The 17,214-nt window shown below is 47.6% G+C and overlaps 7 protein-coding genes across 7 annotated transcripts; 6 read left to right on the top strand and 1 right to left on the bottom strand.

Annotated features, from left to right (window-relative positions):
* Positions 1-567: 567 nt before the first annotated feature.
* Positions 568-3,048, top strand: BGW36DRAFT_431967 (fungal-specific transcription factor domain-containing protein; the record flags this gene model as incomplete). The annotated part of the gene is made up of 7 exons (XM_046221064.1): positions 568-704; positions 758-1,026; positions 1,199-1,638; positions 1,697-1,930; positions 2,043-2,198; positions 2,257-2,437; positions 2,498-3,048. 7 exons carry the CDS (start codon positions 568-570, stop codon positions 3,046-3,048), a joined length of 1,968 nt encoding a protein of 655 aa, XP_046067511.1.
* A 1,076-nt stretch (positions 3,049-4,124) lies between these two features.
* BGW36DRAFT_304704 (Rieske [2Fe-2S] iron-sulfur domain-containing protein) lies at positions 4,125-5,429 on the top strand (the record flags this gene model as incomplete). The annotated part of the gene is made up of 2 exons (XM_046211996.1): positions 4,125-4,960; positions 5,015-5,429. 2 exons carry the CDS (start codon positions 4,125-4,127, stop codon positions 5,427-5,429), a joined length of 1,251 nt encoding a protein of 416 aa, XP_046067510.1.
* Positions 5,430-6,451: 1,022 nt separating this feature from the next.
* BGW36DRAFT_431965 (Alpha/Beta hydrolase protein) lies at positions 6,452-7,417 on the top strand (the record flags this gene model as incomplete). The annotated part of the gene is made up of 1 exon (XM_046221063.1): positions 6,452-7,417. The coding sequence occupies one exon, from the start codon at positions 6,452-6,454 to the stop codon at positions 7,415-7,417; it is 966 nt and encodes a 321-aa protein (XP_046067509.1).
* Positions 7,418-7,507: 90 nt separating this feature from the next.
* BGW36DRAFT_431964 (putative kinesin light chain) lies at positions 7,508-10,255 on the bottom strand (the record flags this gene model as incomplete). Its single annotated transcript, XM_046221062.1, has 1 exon — positions 7,508-10,255. One exon carries the CDS (start codon positions 10,253-10,255, stop codon positions 7,508-7,510), a length of 2,748 nt encoding a protein of 915 aa, XP_046067508.1.
* Positions 10,256-11,057: 802 nt separating this feature from the next.
* Positions 11,058-12,386, top strand: BGW36DRAFT_304716 (Arv1-like family-domain-containing protein; the record flags this gene model as incomplete). Its single annotated transcript, XM_046211997.1, has 3 exons — positions 11,058-11,246; positions 11,299-11,352; positions 11,400-12,386. 3 exons carry the CDS (start codon positions 11,058-11,060, stop codon positions 12,384-12,386), a joined length of 1,230 nt encoding a protein of 409 aa, XP_046067507.1.
* A 961-nt stretch (positions 12,387-13,347) lies between these two features.
* Positions 13,348-15,180, top strand: BGW36DRAFT_327786 (uncharacterized protein; the record flags this gene model as incomplete). Its single annotated transcript, XM_046212761.1, has 4 exons — positions 13,348-14,037; positions 14,089-14,179; positions 14,227-14,718; positions 14,776-15,180. The coding sequence occupies 4 exons, from the start codon at positions 13,348-13,350 to the stop codon at positions 14,820-14,822; spliced, it is 1,320 nt and encodes a 439-aa protein (XP_046067506.1). The 3' UTR covers positions 14,823-15,180.
* A 1-nt stretch (position 15,181) lies between these two features.
* Positions 15,182-16,911, top strand: BGW36DRAFT_388248 (BAR domain protein). Its single transcript, XM_046217207.1, has 5 exons — positions 15,182-15,470; positions 15,576-15,731; positions 15,809-16,370; positions 16,426-16,557; positions 16,613-16,911. The coding sequence occupies exons 1-5, from the start codon at positions 15,436-15,438 to the stop codon at positions 16,643-16,645; spliced, it is 918 nt and encodes a 305-aa protein (XP_046067505.1). The 5' UTR covers positions 15,182-15,435; the 3' UTR covers positions 16,646-16,911.
* Positions 16,912-17,214: the final 303 nt, after the last annotated feature.

The following is a 17,214-nucleotide window of genomic DNA, read 5'->3' as shown; positions in this document are numbered from 1 at the left end:
CTTAATTTTTGCACATTCAATTGTTATCTTGTTATTCTACTACCATTGCTAACTTCCAAGGCATTTTCCATGTCTCCGTTCCTATGCCGCATCCCTATGGACCGCAAAGTTGCCAAGATCGATGCTCTGCACGCTCATCTTTGCCCCAACCCAGCGAAAGCTAGAATGAGTCCCCGAAATCACTTCGTACCAAATATGCGGCGATAGAAATTTACTTTTCTTTTTAGAGTACAGTCATTCTACTCCCCAGGCCTGGAAGCAGCGGCAAGGAAATAATTTGGACCGGTGCGGGGTTTGGGGAAACACTGTGGAGAACATAGGTTCTCAAGGCCATTGGACACGGCTTGGACACCATACATGCGTTGTATGTTCCAACATTCTGTCATTTTGAAGCTATTTAAATAGCTACGTTATACTTATGTGCTTTGTGGGCAGACGACGAGGACACTAGCGATGCAGTCCGCGCAGCGATTAGATATACATCGTGCAAATCGAAAGCAAAGAAGGGCCGCTATTGCGTAAGGTTTCCCGAACACCCTATACATAATGCGAACTTGTTCATTGACAATGAACATGGGTAGATGTACTGCATGTCGTCAAAGCAAGATAAAATGCTCTGGCGATGAGCCATGCGTCAACTGTCGAAGACGTTCGCTCAACTGTCAGTTTTCAGAGGGAAACAATAAGATCCTGGTATCCGAAAGGTTCGCCACATCCACTTTTCTGTGTTTTGTGGGGACACTAAAGGCTGAAATAGATATCTTCGTGGGTTGCAGAAACAAGTATACGATGGGCAACGTGCGGCATGGGCCAGACGTCCACGAGAGGATTGTTTTCGCTTTGATGATGATCTCGATGCAGGAAATTCCGTGAACGACTTCGGAGCCTCTGCAGAGCTTTTTGGTTCTAGGCCTGAAGAATCTCCAGCGTCGCCTACAACTGAGCTATCATGTAATATATGGACAAGTCCATTCACGCTGCCTACAACAGTTATCAAGGATACACACCAGGAGCAAAGAAATTGGAGTGAGTAGACTGGTTTTTCTTCTATCGTCCTACCTGGCTGCGATCGATTCTGATATATTCAACAGTTTGGTTGGCACCATCCTCGGCATGGTCTCTCACAGCTCGACTTATATTCATGATGACTGAGAACCCTGACCAGAATTCGGATAATGACCCCCACAATTTTATTTAGATGGGGATATCTACCCCTTTGCATGGACCCGTGTGACAAATCCTGGCCCTCCGGATACTAGTGGCCTACCTTCCCTTAGTTACGCTCTCTACCTTTTCCAAACTGTTCAGTTTCATCTTGGTCGGGCATACCGGTTCTTCGACGAAGACACATTCATCACACACATACATAAGTTTTACAACAGTAGCTCGGATGAAAAAGCGTCCGAGCCTCGTTTCTGGGTCGTGCAGTTTCTCATGATTCTTGCACTTGGAAATGCGTTTCTCTCACGGCCTCGCAATCAGAAAGACCCTCCTGGCTCAAAATACTTCAATCGTGCTATGTGCGCCATGCCAAACTATACATCTACCGGAAAGGACAGTTTGTTAGCCATCGAGGCTTTGGCACTTGTCGGACTATACTTGTATGCTATTGATCATAGAGAAGCAGCCCATGTGCATGTAAGTATCGATGATTACTCGGATGCATTCTGCTAATTCAGGCGTTGGTTTGGCATAGGTTGGCCATGCTATACGAATAGCACAGATGGAAGGGATGCATACTCAACTCCCTGAAGAAGTACTCGGGCCAGCAACGGTTGCGCGATGTCGAAATCTATGGTGGTCCTTGTACATCATGGACCGTCATTTTTCTCCATCGTTGGGACTTCCGATGACGACTAAGGACAGCGACATAACGACCCTGATCAACCCACCGAATTCAAGCCCGCGTGACCTTACGTTTAGCCTCCAAGTAAGAATAACACGGATGCTTTAATTCATCATTGGCGGCAAGTCCTGCGTGAATTTTCATAACCTCCTCACCATTGCTAACAGATTTACTAGCAATCTACAAAACGGAAAAGACTCAACTCGGAACGTTTTTGGAAATAACCCGAAGTATATTAGAGACCATGGCTAGGTATGCGGAAGAAATCGAGAAGATGATTCATATCAACTTTCATGGTTCCATGGATAATGTGCCTGAAGAGACACGGCATACGATTTTATTGTATCACCAGGTACTTTATTGAGTACTCCCCATCGCATGAATTTTCTCCACTCACTGACTTGATAAAGTGTGTGATCGTCGCTACAAGGCCGCTTCTTCTGTCCGTCCTTAAGGAAAGGCTCGAAAAACTAGGCCGCGCAGAAGAAGATTGGCAGAAATTTTTGGCTCTCCCCAAGTCTTTGATATCCATTGGTATCAAGTCTGCCGAGAAGACGCTTCAGATAATAGGTGATGGAAATGGCCTTCTTGGTACGATGATCTACTATATTAATTGACTATGTTAAAGCGCATCAACTGACTAGCTCCCAGAAACATTCCTGTCATTCGATCTTGAATTAACCTATGCAGCCGCTCTACATTTGACCATGGCCAATGCGCTTTTCCCTTCCTCCTCAGATGATTGGTCATACAGCCAGGTAGCCCACTCGATCCTCGACGAAATGATTCTTTGCGGGAACCGGGTCGCAGAAGCTCGAAAAGGGGAACTAAGCCGTATCGAAGGGCTATTTCAGGAGCTAGCAAGGCGGGTTGAGCAGGAGGGTCTTCGAATATTGACTTTGTCTGATCCGGGACTTGCGGAGGTGGCACCTGTGAACATCCCCGACGAAGCTCGTCCAGAGGATGTTCCCGTGACTGAGCCCACTATGGTTCCACGGTCTTCAGTCCGAGATAACCGACCGTTCTCCGCAGATCCACTGGCCCCCGCTAATAATATTGATTCTCTTGATAGTATTGGTATCTCTTCCTACGAATTTCTGTCTATTGTTGACCAGATCAATAACCCGGGACTACCCTATGAGGACTTGGATGTGAGACCAGATTGGCTGGCGGAAGAGGATATCACAGACTCGTTTGACTGAGATCTACGAGGCAATATAAACAATATTGAAGAGCGTGGCAGATTGCTAACGGAATCTGGTTGATTGAGGTATTACTGTACACGAGTTTTTCTGCGAATATTTTATTGCATAATCTCGGAAGGAAATCCATAATTGTTCCAATGTGACATTTGCCTTTCCCTTCTATGTATGACTGGTATATGTGCGTCTCAAATCGCGGGGAAGTCTCCAGAAGTTAGGACAAAAGGCTCTTCAATGAGTCATGAGTGTCTGTTATCCTTGGCCTGCTGTCACACGACCACATACAACACATTGGTTGAATGAACATAAGCTTTTCAAGTAAAAACGATAATTTGGTGGCGAGAAATCGGAAGCACTACTAACAAACCCGGCTCGATAGAATGTCAACCTGTTGTCCAGTAACCACAATCCACGTAATAATCGGTCATGTTTGAAGCACCACGGATCGGATACGGCTCGGAACCGTGCTGGATTATGTATTTATGATAACAAAAAATCACGTGTAGTAGGACATTAACGCCACATTCCATGGCTAGCATCAACGGTTCGGGGATGCCGGCTGCCGTTCCTGCATCGGCATCGAAGCCGAAACATTAGCTACCCTACCTTATGGGGAATATAACACCAGGAGTCATGTTATCAGTAGATATATAGGGGCCTATTGGCCGGGGACTAAATTGGCGTTCGAAGGATTCAGTCTGCGTAGCTGCAAGTCGGTGGCTACATTGTTGGCTACGGGATCTCTACCCGAGTATCTTTCGGGCCTGCCGATTAACTCTGGCCCAACCAGCTCAGAGATAATGGATTCAGGCGTTCAAGATGGCCGTTATCTGGCACCGTAGTGTTGGAACAAAGGATCCTATATCTAATTTTGGTAAATCAACAAACATAGCTATGGGGTTGCTTTACCAAATTAGAATATCGGGCTTGTCACCTGATCGGAATATACAACATGGGAACCGTTTTGATATCAGAAATGATATGAGGCAAAGATATAAAGAAGCGGTCACGATAACCAGCAAGATATCGTGGCCTTGAAGGTATTTTCTCCTAATCTCTCTTGGTGACCAACAATCATGGCGGCCTCGGTGTTACACTATTTTGGCTTCGGCAACAACGCTCCCTCAGGTAAGGAGCAAGTTAAAGATGCACCCGTGCGTGCTTTGCCAGCATCATGGTATACTTCTCCAGATATGTATGAGTTGGAGCGTCGTGCCATCTTCTCCAAGAGATGGATCTTCCTCACCCACAGCTCGCGGATAAAGGAGTCCGGCGACTGGCTTCGATATGAGATTGCAGGGTTCGACTTTATCGTTGCTCGTGATCGACAGGATAATGTCAACGCATTCCACAATGTCTGCAGACACCGAGCATACCCTGTGATCGAGAAAGAGGGTTCGGGAAATAACAAGATCTTGTCTTGTCGATATCACGGCTGGTCTTATGGACTGAATGGAAAACTCGCCAAGGCTCCTGGATATCAAGACCTGGATGGGTTCGACAAGGAACAGAATGGCCTTTTCCGGATCCATGTCAAGGTCGACGTTAATGGCTTCATCTGGGTTAATCTAGATGCGAATGAAGTTCCAGAAGTACCATGGGAGGAGCATTTTGCAAATGTCGACAAACAAGAGCGGTATAAAGTCTACAATTTTGACGACTACGACCTCGACCATTCTTATGAGCTTGATGGTCACTACAACTGGAAGATTCTGGCTGATAATTTCAACGAATGCTATCACTGCCCTACAACACACGCCGACATCCCTCAATTTCTCAACCTCGAGTCTTTCGACAGCGATCTAAAAGATGGACATATCCAGCACCATTGCGAGTCTACCGCAGAACAGATGGAGAAAGGCCTTTATACCGCCAGCACATATTACTTCCCTGTGTCTGCTATGGTCGTTTCGTAAGTGCCGCCCAAGAGGTGTTTTTGAGATAGATTGTTTTCTAACCCAGGCAGACCGCATTTTATCATGATCCAGAAATTCCTCCCCACGGGTCCCACCAGCTCCAAGATGGCCTACGAGATCTACCGAAACAGAAACTCCGCCGAAAACGACTTCAGACTTATCAGTGATATGTATGAGCGCGTCATGAAAGAAGACAAAGTCCTCTGCAACAATGCACAGAAAAACCTCGATCGAAATGTTTTTATTAGTGGTCAACTACACCCTAAGTACGAGAAGGCACCGCTATTTTTCCAGAGTACAGTTCGCGATGTCATCACGAAGCATTTTGAGCTTGAAAAATCAGAGGGACGGGAGATTTGGCCCGCGAAACGCAAAATACAACGCAACGCGGAAGTGAGTGAGAAAGACGAGGAGATCTGTGCAGCTCTCAGCTGTGGAGCCCTGAAAGAAGGTTTGGCTTGGTAATGACATTAAGGGCCATTCGGTTTGGCTATTTTATGAGTTATGACATGGTTTTGGGATTATATCGTAATTAGCGTTATCGTCAAGTTGGATATACATGCAAATTTTAATCAATGTTAATACGGATAAGAGCTATCTTTAAATTGATGAATGGTGCAACCCTATCAGTGACCCATTGACCTCACTTCACATCTAATCCAGAATGATGTTTCAGGTCTCGCAGTGACGGTTAAAGAACTGAAAGCAACCGTGGTAGACATGATCAGCAACTATAGATAGAGATAAGCAAGAGGCCAGTCAACTATGAATACCATATCAATACACACGGGGGCAAGATAACAGAATCGCATTGGTTTCGCTGAGCCAAAGATTCTAATGCAGATCAGGATCCGGTCGATATCTTATCATTTCCTCAAAAAATGGACCCAAATAATGCCAGTGACGGGAGCGCTCCCGATCCGGATGCGAATTCTCTCGGAAGCCGGACCGAAGACTAACATCTTTATTCTTTGCCCAATAGCAATCCATAAGACAGACCTTCGAGCATTATTCGATATCTAGTCAGAAAGTTGTCGACCCTTATCTCTCCCAATATAGGAACTAAACCAAGCTTAGCACTTAATACACATCTGGTTCCCGCTTGTCTCAAGCGGGTCTTATAACCCAGAAAACTAGAGGCCAGACAAATAGCACTGGGTCTTGAGATAGATATAGCTCTATAATGTGTCCACCTTGTCTTCCATCAGATGGAAACTCGGAGCTTTATTCAAGATAGATATTTTAACGACCCGTCTAGTGCAGGACACATATACATACAAATAGGGTTAGGGTTAGGGTTAAAATGCGAGCGGAGTTGGCTAACATGATATAACCCTAACCTAAGGCAATCTGGCATGGATGAACGCGTTAGTCACGCAATCCGAAAATGACAACAACTCACGTGAAATAACAATCTAAGCACTTCGGCAAACCATACCTCAACTCATCACTATATTTTCACATGACTTTCCTCAATCTCTGCCATCATGGACACAGAGCAGCCTGAAGACTGGGACACTGGTGAAATGTCAGGACGAGTCAGTATTGGTAGTCACAAACTATGGTTGAGCGTACACGGCCCAGATCGGAAGCCTGGCGACCCGCTAGTGATCATCATCCCAGGCTTAGCAAATAGCACTTCGGGCTGGGCTGCTGTCCGACGCGGTTTAACTGCTTTCGCCCGAGTCTTACAATATGAGAGATCTGGGTATGGGGAAAGCGATGTCTCGACTGAGAAGCCAACAGCATCGTCTATTGCCAAAGAGCTTAGCCTACTTCTTAGGAATGCAAATCTACTTCCACCATATGTGGTTGTCGCTCATTCATGGGGCGGCATTTTAAGCAGAGAGTTTTTGGCCTTACATCCTAAGGATATCATAGGGATGATATTCATTGAGGCAAACCAAGAACGTACGCTAGACGTCTTGGATTGGCGGCAGTTGGCTCTGTCAGATCTACTGATTGGCGTCAACAGCTCTGACGTTACGGGCATATCGCAGAATCATAAGCTCACTGACGAGGAATGGCGCATTTACGAAGACACTAAAGGCACAGAGAAGCACCAGAGACAAGCAGCCCTAGAATTCGCCGAATATCCAAACAGCTTTTCTGTTTTGAAATCAAAATCTCAGCTACATAGAGCATCGCCATTCTTGGGTGACCACCCTGTCTATGTCATTAGAGGCAACAATAAAGCGGATTTTGAGAAGCTCTTGAAAGCAGGTCTAGCCCGAGGTAATGGTGGTGGCGCCAAACAAGCTGAGTTTGAGGAAATACTCGGTACTTGGGACGAGAAGGACCAAACCTTACAGTCTGAGATATTGTTACTCTCATCTAGATCACGATATATTAAGACAGAGAAAAGTGGACATAATATACACTTAACTGAGCCGGAGCTCATTGTTGAGAGCGTTAGCTGGGTCTTGTCACACTCTAACAAGAACGTTAAGTAATAGGTGCCGTATGAAGCGAAGGGGAATGTCTTGGAACTTTAGTCTGAACGAGTATGACTACCTTGTCGAAATTCCTATTTCTCGTCAGTTTCATGTATTAGAACTGATTGGGACAGATATGTACTTGTTATCTTGCGCTGTATAGTCAGACAACCTTTCGAACAGTGCTTTGCTTTCCATGGTGGAAATATGGTCTGGCCCCAATGTGCCCAGAAGGCCATTATAAGCCTCGCGATAAATCTCAAGCGCCTGGTTGACCTTTCCCTGAGATTCCAATGCTTTTCCAAGACCTCGCATGCTCCTCATGGTGTTCGGATGTCCCTTACCAAGAACTCTCACCACTGCTTCAAGATGCTCCCTATATATTTGCTCTGCCTCCTCATGCCGACCTTGACACCCAAGTACAACAGCAAGACAATATTTACAATTTAGCGTGTCGTGATGATCTTTCCCTAATTCCTTCTCTTTTCTTTCCAAAGCTTCACGTGCAAGTAGCTCTGACTCAACAAAATCGCCTTTATTCCGTAGGACCCAGGAGAGATTGTTCATGCTCACCAATGTTTGTGGGTGATTGGGGCCTAGAATCTCCTTCCTCTTTTCGAATACATCTCTTGCTAAACTGGCAGACTCACTATATCTTGCCTTATGAGTATGGCTGAGCTCGTGGGTCTCCGAGTTCCCGATTCCTTCCCCTTTTTTGGCAAGTGCACATAGAATCAGTGATAGCACACCCATGCTCGTGATTGTATCTGCATGATTCGTCCCAAGCAAATCAGCCCGGCCAGCGACCGCCTCTCGAGATAGTGTCTCGGCTTCTTCATACTTTCCCAAACTCCATAGAAGATCTGCAAGATCGCTCTTCGTCGCCAGCAACGCGGAATTATATGCTGGACCGGAAGATTCCAAGATAAGCAAGCTTCTTCGATGAAGGTTCTCGGCCTCTTTGAACTCTGCTATGTCCCTCAAGTTACATGCAAGGTCACGCATACATTCCAAAGTACTGATGTGGGATATTCCGAGTAGTGTTTCCCTGATAGAGATGCACCTTTTCTGGTAATTGCGAGCCTCGTAGAGTCTTCCTTGCATGATCTCGAACGACGCTAGATTCTGTAGTAACATCGCCGAATCGAGCTTGTTTGAGTCCGCTACGTCTTCATATGACAATACGAGACGTGCATGTGAGGCCAATGCGGCACAATATTCTTGAGTCTCGTACAGTCCTTTGGGAAATCTCTGTGCTAGACGAGTCAAGGCGGTGGTCTTATAGTGCCGTTGCTCCCCCTTAGTATGCAGCCAGCGGAGTGTAGCCAGTTGGACTAGCCTATGCATGCTGAAGCTTTGCGTTCTTTGCTGTTGCGCCACCAATGCAAATGCTTGCAATGTCCCCAAGGCTTTGTGGAACACTAATGGTTTCTCGTCGTCGTCTTGCAGAAGTAGTTTTGGAATATCCTGCCGGTCAAGCATAGCCATCAATGCTAACAATTTGCTAGCGCGGGGCTGGCTGTTTGAAATGAAATCGAAAGAGATCTTCCATGTTTGGAATATCGAGCTGTGTGCTGTACTGTCTCTTCGCCGTTCGCTCAAGTCCTCATCAAGCACATCTAGCGGCCCAAACTCATCAGGAATTAATAGCTGGTGATATTCTGTTATTTCCAGTCTGTTCTCTGATATAAATGCTGCAGCTTGGGACATAGCAAGTGGAATATTGTCTAATGTCGTGGCTAGAGCATGAATCTCATCTGTAAGTGAGTTCTGTGGGCTCGGAAGTATAGATGCGAGAAATTGAGTTGATTCCGACTCTGTCATTGGCCCGATCTCGATGACAGAATCATTTCCCAACATTCTCTGACACACTCTTCTGTCTCTCGATGTGACGACCAGGGAGCCGTGGGAGCCGTTAGGTATATATCTGGCTAGATTTCCTTGTTTTCCTACAGTTTGGCTGCGTGGAGTTGTCGCGAAGAAAACGTCTAGATCATCTGCGCTATCCAAAACTAGCAGCCACTTCCCATTGCTCTCATCATTGAGCCACTCGCATACGAGTTTCATCGTATCGCATGCCGGATCATCCCAGCCAGGAAGCTGCATGTTTTTTGCGATTGACATGTATGCCTGCTCAATACGGGCCGCAGTGCTGGCATATATCCATATAATATGTTGTGCTGGATCTCGTTCTTTCAAGTCGTAGCATAATTCAATGGCTAATTGAGACTTTCCAACTCCGCCCATACCAGCAAGGCCAGCTTTCTTTTGATTTGTAATTAACATCTGCAATCTGGTCATAGCAGTTACACGTGGAACGAATTTCAAATCCCTCTCGAAAGGTATGGTCGATATATATTGTTTCACTGTACGTTTCAGCCCGAGACCCTGCACACCTGTCTGGATAGCGTTCAAGCTATGTTGGGTGATTGCGAAAGATGACGTCTGTCTCGCAAGAACCAGAGTCAACTTCGTGTCGTGAAGTGTATCCTGGAATTTTTGGATGTCTTTGAGTTTCAACGCAGCTTTGAAAGGGGTCCATAGTCTCTTGCGCTTGTTGGTAGATCGGCATCCGAGTTCTATATCTTGAGCTAGTTTGTTAAGAACCTCAATTCGATCCTGACAGCTTCGGAGAGCTGACTCTGTAGTCCCGTCCGATCCGTATTTCTCGCTATTGCTGCGGATAAGTTCGATAATGTCGAGCAGTAGTTGAATGTCTTCGATGATGGACTTTACGTCGCTATGGGCTGATTTCATAGAGCCCCAGAATGACTTGAGGGTATTAAGACCACTGGCAATCTGTATTGCGAGGGAAACCACGGCAATGACGCTTGCAGCACCGGAAAGCCCATCCATATTGAACACTGACAGTGGTGATTGTATAACTTCGAATAGTCGAAATACCGTATAGAGATCATTATCCTAGGCTGTTAGCCTTATTTTTTTACTTACTCATGATGGTTTGTGCCCAAATTTACGTGGGGATGTGTATAATGGTGAGAGGCGCAGCCCTGATGCATAACAAGGCGAAGTTGCGAGTCGCCGCCCCATGGCTTTTACAAGGCTCAACCGGTACTAGAAGACTCGTAAAGAGTCCCAGGGCCGTCATGCTAGATCCTCCCACTATTCCTTGTTTATGCAATCTACCTAACCGCCCTATCGATTTCCTGGAAGTTGATTGCCTGTGTGAAGACGACAGGGCGATAGACGGCCTGCAACGAACAGGCGCTAATGCAAGAGCATCCGCGTGACAGGCTGTCAGGCACTATTGTCTTATTCGCGTTACCGCACTGTCGCGACTTAGCTGTGTACAGTACAGGCACATCCTGTGGTATTAGCCATAAGCCAAGAGTCATGATATGTTCCATGATTGGCTCTTTGGAAGGAGATCTGTGTTAAAAGTTGTTGGAAAACAGCCTAACGAAAATATAGCCTAACCGGTAATGGTATAGCGCATCCTTGAATGGCTTTGGCCAATAGAGGATAGAGAGGGGGTCTTCAGAAAAACTGCATATAATTGGATGTCAATGGAGCGCTAGGCCTAGAGAGGGATGGGTCAGATTTCTGGCAGCTCCTTATCATCAATCAACAATTCTCGACCGCTGAAGCCCTTGAAATTGCGCTCGACTCGTGTTGCAGAATGAGATAATTCAGGAAAATGCCAATTTGCATTGAATGCTCATATCCTGTCTCTCATCTTTATACTTCCTACAGCAAAGCGGATGACCGAGCGCTTGGAAAAGGCGTGCGTCTCACCCAATGCCCTCGTTGCAAACGATTCGCCGATAAATACGTCGAACACGACAATGTCGTCCTGTTCATTGATCTGGTTTTAATCAAGCCCCAGGTGAATTCTATGTTCACATATGAAGGGATAAATAATTGACAGAGGTCAACAGGTGTACCGACATCTACTATTTAATCGGCTAGGACGAGATGACAACAAGTTCGATGTGAGTTGTGTTCGGCTTTCGAAATAGAGACAAATCTAACTGTTTAGCGCTCAATCATACGTCTCGGCGTACTACTCCTACTATTCGATGTATACCTCACGTGGGCACGTATTGAGAAATCCTCCACCCTCGCATCGACCCCTCTCTCGACGGCTCCAATCATCGTGCAATATCTCTTTTTTCTCACCCTCAATGCGCTGGCGACATTGTCTCACCACCTAGTCGTACGATTCGGAGCCTCACTCATGCCTCACAAGGTAGAACCGTCTCTTTTCGCTGGAGACTTAGCTAGTGATACCCCGACCACGCCCGCGGCAAGCACACCAGCGGTCAATCTGAGTCGCTCTCCTTCTAGTCACGACATGCTGCAAAGGCCCCCTTCTCCGATTCCCAATACCGGTCACCTGCCTCCATCGTACTGGCCGCCCGATGTCTCACCCCCATCAGGGATGCAGACGCCACTACGCCGTGTATCAACTGCCCCCGTGCAGGTGCAGCCTCTCCTCCCACCATCACCTCCGAGCCCGAATGCCGTTAGCACTGCTTTATTCGTCAGCAGCTGTCCCAAGCTATTTCCGATACTATTAGTTATATGGGGGTCCAAGGAGACCACAACTCCTGATGAAGCAAGTTTGGCTGGTAATGGCGCTACTGCAACGATCGTGCACCAAGCTGTCAAGACTGCCACATCGTCCTTGCTATCCACTGCAAGACTTTCAACGCATGGTGCAGCACCATTGGGATCGATTTCCGGTAGTAGTGATGAAACTATCTCAGTACAATCTGCGTCCGTACCATTCCTTGATCAAATTACATCGCTAGCCACGTTTCTGTCAACGTTTGATTTACACTCTCTGGTTTCCTTCTTCTCACTAGGCGCGGCTAACACACAGTGGGTCTTGCTGAACAACATTGAAGCCCTTTACATCCTTTTGAACTGTGGGTACTTGCGAGCTGTGGTGCTTGCTGTAGCTGGACAGCTGGCTCGATGGGTTGTGGAGAAGACGATATTGGGTCTTTTTGGAATTCGTTGACGCGCTTGAATCAGTAATGATGTTTGAATATGTAATTTATGTGCCGAACAATGTGAATGATACCCCTACGAGCTTGCATTTTTTTACAAATCATGTGAACATAATGGCTGCTCATTTTCTACATGCATTTCTACTTTTAGATCTGCTCCACCTACTCAAGAGCAATGGTATAGGTGGTGATAAACAGCATCCATGTAGAACGTCTATTTAAAAGATACTTCTGTCGCAGAGACATTGAATATGATTTGTCGATTCTGTCGTCAATGCTAACTGGTGTCTCAGCGTTTTAACAGCGCGGCAAATAGGAGCACATCAGTCGTGGCCTATAAGGCTGATACACAGGAAAGCGCCGAGTATATTTATAGATCACATGAAAGCGGGTATATTCCAAACACAAACGCAATTGTCAGTATATAAAAGCAAGGGAGGATGCTATGCATGTTCCTGACAGCTCATATCTGATCTGGATCAGACTGCTTATTCATTTCCTGCTGTTCCTGCGTCTGCCCGACAGCAATTGATTGAGACGGGGCGTTGAGGCTGCAGCAGTCGGTCTCTAGTCGCCTGTCTGCCCCACGCCGCCACTGCCAGTGGTCAAGCGTCATCGTCACTTGATCCTGCCCAACCAGACCAGGCTGAATACTGTTTCCCTTCGTCTTCCATCTCTCCACTCTCAAAAAAAAGACAGAGAAAAAAAAGAAGCCTCGATACTAGGCCACTACATTCGGTTTCTTATATCTGTTCTTACGAGCCTCGCAATTGCAGACTTCGCAGCCCATCTCTTTGGCTCATTCTCCCCCCCACCACCGCAACGAGCCCCGCTGGGCTCCCAGTCAGCGGAGACGGTCATCCACGGTTCTCGCATCGCTCTCCCGAGTCACACCCACGGTTGGGCTGACGGTTTGTTTACCCATCGCGCGTTCATCTTAAATCGTGTGATTCCGCCGCCTTCATCGCCCTGATGCCTCCTTACGACGAGCGCTCCTCGACCGTAAGCTACGAGAGTGGCGGAGGGCGCTGGGATTCCGAACGGTTCGCCCGCGAGCGTGATGAGCGCATGTATCGTGGTCCGGCGCCTGCTGCGGTCAGGGAACGCTCGCGACCACGCCCTCCGCCATTCGACGACTTCGACCCTCGCCGCGACGATGAGCGTTTCGAACGACGCTTTGTTGAAGAGGACCGGTACGGCCCACCCTCTCGTCGCAGAGAGCGCTTTGTCGAAGAAGATGACTTTTATGCTTCCCGTGGCTCAGGTCCCCTCATCCGTCGCCGTGACGAAACGCCCCCTCGTCCGCCTCGGTTGATTAGGCGTCAGTCTTCCCTTGACACCTTTGACAGACAGCCTGCCCGCAGAATAGAACGGGCTCCTCCCATTGTCGGTGTCCGCCAGTCTCATCACAGACGGCCGTCATCGCCGGGCCGACGAGACGTCTACGAGGAAATCGATATTGCAGAGCCCGAGTACTACGGAGACGAAGAATTTCGTCATTTCCGAGAACGCGAGATGCGTCGTCCGGTCAGAGAGGAAATCGTGGAGGAGAGAATTATTAAAGAGGATAAACCATATCCCCGCAAAGGCAAGACAAAGATGCCCAGGCGTCTGGTGGACACACGTGCTATCCAACAGCTTGGATACCCGTATAGTGAAGAGGTATTGCATGACCATGGCGTCACGACGTTTTCTAGGCTTACCCTCTCCTAGGACAAAGTTATCATCATTCAGCGGGCCCTTTCTAAGGAGCTCATTGACGAAGTCGTCAATCTGAGCAAGGATTTCAAACGTCGATCAGAAAGTGAGATATGAGCTGGCCCAATGGATGAAGGTTGCTAACTCTTGTAGCCGTTACCTATCGGACGTATGAATCTCCATCGCCCTCTCCCAGACGCGAACGCGAATTTGTCGAACGTGTCGTTGTTGCCTCTCCTCCGAGACACGCTGAGGCGTACGTCTTGGAAAGGTCACCGTCTAGTCACCGACAGCGGAGTCCTTCCCGGGTGCGTGTCGGTCGTTTCCTGGAAGCACCAGAGATCATAGAAACGCGGCCACGGTCGGTATCAGCCACTTTCCGCCGTCCGGTGTCACCCAGGCTCTTTGAAAGCCGTCGGGAATCTAGTGAAGTCCGAACTGGTCCCGTCGTCCTCATCGGACGGCCTCAGTACACTGGTAATGATGTCCGCGAGGAAATTCGCGCATTAGAGGAGGAACAGAAGATCCTCCAGATAGAGCGTCGGCCGGAGCATGTAGGCTCTGTAGACATCATCAACGACAAGATTGTGCAGCGGAGTGACGGCGAGACGGACGAGTATATCGAAATCAAGAAAGACCGGAAAGGTAAGCCGCAGTCAAAAACTCCTTTTAAGAATGAATACCCGTTAATCTGCCGTACAGCTCCCGACTCCCGGCTCCTACGTGCCATGATGAAAACTCTAACGTGAACTCATGATCGAGCAATTGTTTTAGATGGAATATGATGATCGAGTTATGAAGTTCGGCGTTGTTTGCGAGGATTTTTGCTGATTGTACCATAATAATGGCCTACATGATGGAGGAAAGGAATCAAGGGATATAATTATATCATCTGGCATTGATAGGCGCGGTGGATCTCGGGCTTTACTCTTGTTTTTCTCCTTGCCAACTGTCGATGACTTCAGAGGTGCCTGCATAATAATGCCCCGCATTTCTAAAGCCACTGAACATTAGTTCACCATTGGCGATATCTATTTCTAATGATAATTGTATTAGGCTATAGGCCTAGACTTGCATAATTCTCGACTGTAGAATCGAATATTGGACACTGATTTGGCACTGGTATGGACTTTGTCAGAGAAAGAGTGTTGCGGGTTGCCTTAGGCAACAACGTATCAGCCGCAAGTGGACAGTTTGTTCAGGGTGCGGGCGGCGGGCTAGACTGGCTGGGCCACTGATGGTATATCTCGCATTTGAAACATCACGAACTCTAGTCCGCCATTAAGCTATCCTTGCATCCAAGCCCGATTGAACAACTCAAAAAATTATCCTCCCATCGATTTATCTCTCAAGTTGATCAAGATGGACAAGCTCCAGGCTTTTGGAAAGAACTTCAAGTGAGCTGCATCCACGAGCTGAGGGAAGCATTGTGCTGCCGTCCCATTCGGCTAGCCTACATCATGGCTGGGACTTGGGTGATGCTAATTGATTTCTGTTGCTAGTGCCCAGTTCACGCCTTTTGCAGCTCGCACATCGCAGTTTGTCAAGGAACAGCTCGGCACAGCCGACGAGAAGACGCAGTTACCGGACGAGTACATCGAGCTCGAGAAGCGCGTGGATGCCTTGAAGCAGGTCCACCAGAAGCTGCTTTCTGTCACGTATGTGCTTGTGATTTCCTGGTTGCCTACTACCATCCCCGCATGCTTACACTCTTCCCCCTTGCTCCGGGAGACAGTTCTCAATACTCGAACGAAGCCTATGACTACCCACCAAACATCCGGGAATCCTTCAACGATCTCGGCCGCACCATCGGCGAAAAAGTTCAGCTTCTGTCGCACGCTTCCTCCCCCGCCGAAGCCCAGGCTGCTTTGACCGCACCGCCCTCTGCTAAGCCACAGCCCAAGACCTTCAACCATGCCATTGCACGTGCCTCCCTTGCAGGATCACAGCTGATCGCCCAGAGTACGCACGGCGAAGACCCTCTTGCCGTTGCTCTTGAGAAATATGCTCTCGCCTTGGAGAAAGTCGGCGAGGCTCGTTTGGCCCAGGATGGGCAGATCCAGTCCCGCTTCTTGGCTGGATGGAACACAACTCTGAACACCAACCTGACCTTTGCCGCCAAGGCCCGTCGCAATGTCGAAAACTCTCGTCTCACCCTCGACTCTATCAAGGCCGGCAAGAAGGCTGCCGCTCACGGCGACTTGGACAACCTGACCGAGGACGCCCGTGTCGAAATTGAGCAGGCTGAGGATGAGTTTGTTGGACAAACCGAGGAGGCTGTCAGCGTGATGAAGAATGTACGTGCCTACTATCAATAGTAATATTTCTGTGGCATAACTAATTCATATTCAGGTCCTCGACACCCCTGAACCTCTCCGAAACCTCGCGGATTTGATTGCCGCTCAGCTAGAATACCACAAGCGGGCCTACGAGATCCTCTCCGAGCTAGCCCCCGTGGTTGACGGATTACAGGTAGAGCAAGAGGTATTTCCCATTACGCCCGCATATACGCCAGATCATACTAAATAGAAGCTCGTAGGCTAACTACCGCAAGAGCCGCGAAGGCGCCTAAACGCTCAGTATAGCTTTGTATGTCGGGAGACTGCTTTTCGAATCGTTGCCGCCTGCTCTGTACTGGTTATGAAATGTTCTTTTTATTTTAGTTTTTTATTATGTTTGAGATTCCCGGATCGTATAAATACCGTCGTTTCCTACAAGAAAGGATTCTTCCGTGTAGGTTGCTTGATGATCTGTCTGGTGCAGAGACCCCTTTTTTTCTCTGCTATCTAAATCTATTTCCATACGATGATTAATCGAACATCATTTTACTTATTTTCACCTGGATTTTAGACTGATCGTATATCAATCAATATATTTCGCATTTCAGTTGCAGAAAGTTGATATCATGGAGAGGTGTCACATGATTAACGGCTTAAGCTTTGCCATGCCAAGACCTGCCAGTGACATGCTTTCGGAGACAGCAAGTCCAACACCACCTTGAAATCACCAGAAACACCAAGCTATTTCGCGCCACCTACTACTTTGTTTCTTTTCACTCTTTGAATCCACGAACGGATGCTATAACGCACATCCGAGAAACGGAATTTCAACGACTCAGAGCTTTGCGAACCGCACCGGAAC

Source organism: Talaromyces proteolyticus, assembly GCF_021365285.1.
Source record: "Talaromyces proteolyticus strain PMI_201 chromosome Unknown BGW36scaffold_12, whole genome shotgun sequence".
Classification (NCBI taxonomy): domain Eukaryota; kingdom Fungi; phylum Ascomycota; class Eurotiomycetes; order Eurotiales; family Trichocomaceae; genus Talaromyces; species Talaromyces proteolyticus.
This window is presented reverse-complemented; position numbering and strand designations above follow the sequence as displayed.

Bases quoted from the DNA above. Each gene is read 5' to 3' on its own strand.
- BGW36DRAFT_388248 (XM_046217207.1), top strand. From the start codon at position 15,436: ATGGACAAGCTCCAGGCTTTTGGAAAGAACTTCAA. The intron at 16,371-16,425 runs GTACGTGCCTAC...ATTCATATTCAG, and splicing joins CTGTCAGCGTGATGAAGAAT to GTCCTCGACACCCCTGAACC. The intron at 16,558-16,612 runs GTATTTCCCATT...AGAAGCTCGTAG, and splicing joins GATTACAGGTAGAGCAAGAG to GCTAACTACCGCAAGAGCCG.